The sequence below is a fragment of the Mastomys coucha genome, unplaced genomic scaffold (assembly GCF_008632895.1).
Source record: "Mastomys coucha isolate ucsf_1 unplaced genomic scaffold, UCSF_Mcou_1 pScaffold17, whole genome shotgun sequence".
In the NCBI taxonomy this organism is placed as follows: domain Eukaryota; kingdom Metazoa; phylum Chordata; class Mammalia; order Rodentia; family Muridae; genus Mastomys; species Mastomys coucha.
The window spans coordinates 4,605,464-4,607,963 of record NW_022196899.1 but is presented as its reverse complement, the minus strand read 5'-3'; the positions used below and the strand labels follow the sequence as shown (position 1 = coordinate 4,607,963).

Here is a 2,500-nt window from a genome sequence, read left to right as displayed (position 1 = left end):
TGTAAATAATCCTTGAGTAACTTGTAAAACTCATTTATAATTCAAGGTGTAAGCAGGTAGAGTTAGTGAGATCAAATTGTTAATATTCCTCTGTGATTTGCTCTCACAAAGAGAAAATTTGTATTTGTTTTGCACCAACATCTATACGTAAAAATTCAAATTAAAAATGACTAGAAAACACATTTGTAGTCACAGATTTCTGAAGACTATCTGAAAAACAACATCCTGTGTCCAACTGTCAAGCAGACACCTTCAGAAAGACTAGCACAAGACAGAGGCTATTTTCCCTTTTGAATTTTATGTCAGAAAAAAAGAGGGATTGTGAAGACAAACCCAATCTGTTTAAAATTATTCTAAGTAAGAACTCATGTTCCCATCGGTGACTATGATGAAGGCCCTTGGTCTTTTCGATCTGAATAGCCACCTCCTTCCTTTACATGAGACACTCTGGACTAGGCGCTTTTGCAGGTGGTCGGTTCTGGGCGTGAGGTCAGGGTGCTCTCCTTGGGGTGCTCCAGGAGTCCAGCGTCTGCTCCCCTCATCTCTGTGCTCTTGAGAGTCATTGTGGCATCCTGCCCTCCTCCGCCGTTAGTTCTGCTGTGAGAAGGAAAGGGAGGAGGGGAAGCAAAGAGTATAACTGGCTTTTGGAGCAAACTTCCACTTTTGGACTTGAATTAATTCATCATAGTGTGAGTGTACAGCAAATTGGTTTTGTAAGATTCCTCTTTAAGTCCCTGTTAAACTTACTCTCATCTTTTTGATGGATTTCATGAATATAAATATTTCTTTTCATATTTAGGAGTCTCCAAAACCTGTGGAATCCTTTGCCTCCATGCTGAGACACTGCCCACTGACACAGATGGGGCCTGCCAAGGACAAGCTGGTCATTGGGCGAATCTTTCATATCGTGGAAGACGATCTGTACATAGATTTTGGTGGCAAGTTTCACTGTGTATGTAAAAGACCAGATGTGGATGGCGAGTAAGTAGAATCATTTCTATGTGACTTTAGCATGATCACAGGGGTAGGGACATGACTCTGAGTAAGTGGCTTGCTCTGCAGTCATAAAGTCCAGGGTTCCAACCCTGGATGCCCTCACAAAGCCAGGCATGCTTCCATGCACTTATAACCTCAGTGCGGGGAGGCGGAGACAGGTGGATTTTCCCTAGGGCTTACTGGCCATCTAGTGTAGCCTACCCGGGGATCTTGAGGTTAATGAAAGACCCCATCTCAAAAGAAAACAAGATGGACTGGTGGTGCACACCTCTAATCCCAGCCCTCATGGATCTCTGAGTTTGAGGCGAGCCTGGTAAATAGAGAGAGTTCCAGGACAGCCAGGGCTACAAAGAAACCCTGTCTTGAAAAACAAAAAGAGAGAAAAGAAAAGAAGAGAAGAGAAAAGAAAAGAAAAGAAAGGAAAAGAAAGGAAAAGAAGAAAGAAAAGAAGGAAGAAAAGAAGGAAGGAAGGAAAGAAGAAATGGCATTCAATGTTGACATGTTGACTTTTGGTCTCTATACACATGTGAATGCACACCTCTCCCATACATGTGTCTGGGTATGTGCATGCATAGTATTCATGAAGATTGATGTACCTCGAAGGGTTTCTTGAAGACAAGTGATTTTTTTTAAATTAATTTTGTTACTTGATAATTTCATACAAACATGATACATTTTGATTACTCTTAACCTCATGGGAGCATCTCTAGTGAGAACCCTCTTTCCTACCAGGCCCTTCCCCAGGTTGACAACTTTGGGTTTGGTTGTGTGACTAATTTCGTTTCACCAGGACCCTCTGTGGGTCCAGTGGAGGCCCCAGTGGGGACAGACTGAAATCTTAGGGAGGGGCAGGTGTGAGTGTATGTCTTCTCAAGCTGTCCCTCCGAGATCCTAGCCCCCTGTGGGCAGGAGCAGTGACATACCATTCTTCATTAACAGAAGGGATATCTGTAACATTAGGACTAAATGCAGTTTTATTGCATACCAAGAAGACCTTGTCTTTCCTGACACCATCTTCCCGTCAGGGATGCTGCCTGAGCGTAGTGGTCTGCTTTTTCTCCAGGTTGACTTGCTGTGGCAGGTTGGCTGTGAATGTCACAGAAGTCGTATTTACAGACAGCTCTGCTGAGACGCCGCTCAGTAGATTGCTCCTATTCAGTCAGATTTACTGTAACTTCCAAATCCCTGCGGTCCTTTGGCTTTTCCTTCTCCAGGCATAGTCTTCTTATGTTGCCCTCATTGTCCTGGAACTTATGGTAATCCTCTGGCTTCTGCCTACCTCCCAAGTGCTAGGATCATCCCTGCATACCACCACATTTAGTACTTTTTCTATAAGGATAGAATTTTGTTAATCTTTTTTCATAGATAATCTTTATGAATACTGGTTGATCTTTTTTTTAATTAATTAAAATTTTACAATATTTGTTTTCTCCTTATGTCATTTTCTTAAACATATAGTTCAAAATACCCCAGGGTGTTTTGAATAGAAAGTGTCAGATACGAT

At 42.2% G+C, this 2,500-nt stretch overlaps 1 protein-coding gene across 1 annotated transcript in view; it reads left to right on the top strand.

Moving 5' to 3' along the window:
- Positions 1-2,500, top strand: part of Mrps28 (mitochondrial ribosomal protein S28) — a 105,849-nt gene that overhangs the window by 23,705 nt on the left and 79,644 nt on the right. The window contains exon 2 of the mRNA XM_031376329.1: positions 800-981. Within this exon, the coding sequence (XP_031232189.1) occupies positions 800-981 (182 nt within the window). The remainder of the gene's footprint in view (positions 1-799; positions 982-2,500) is intronic.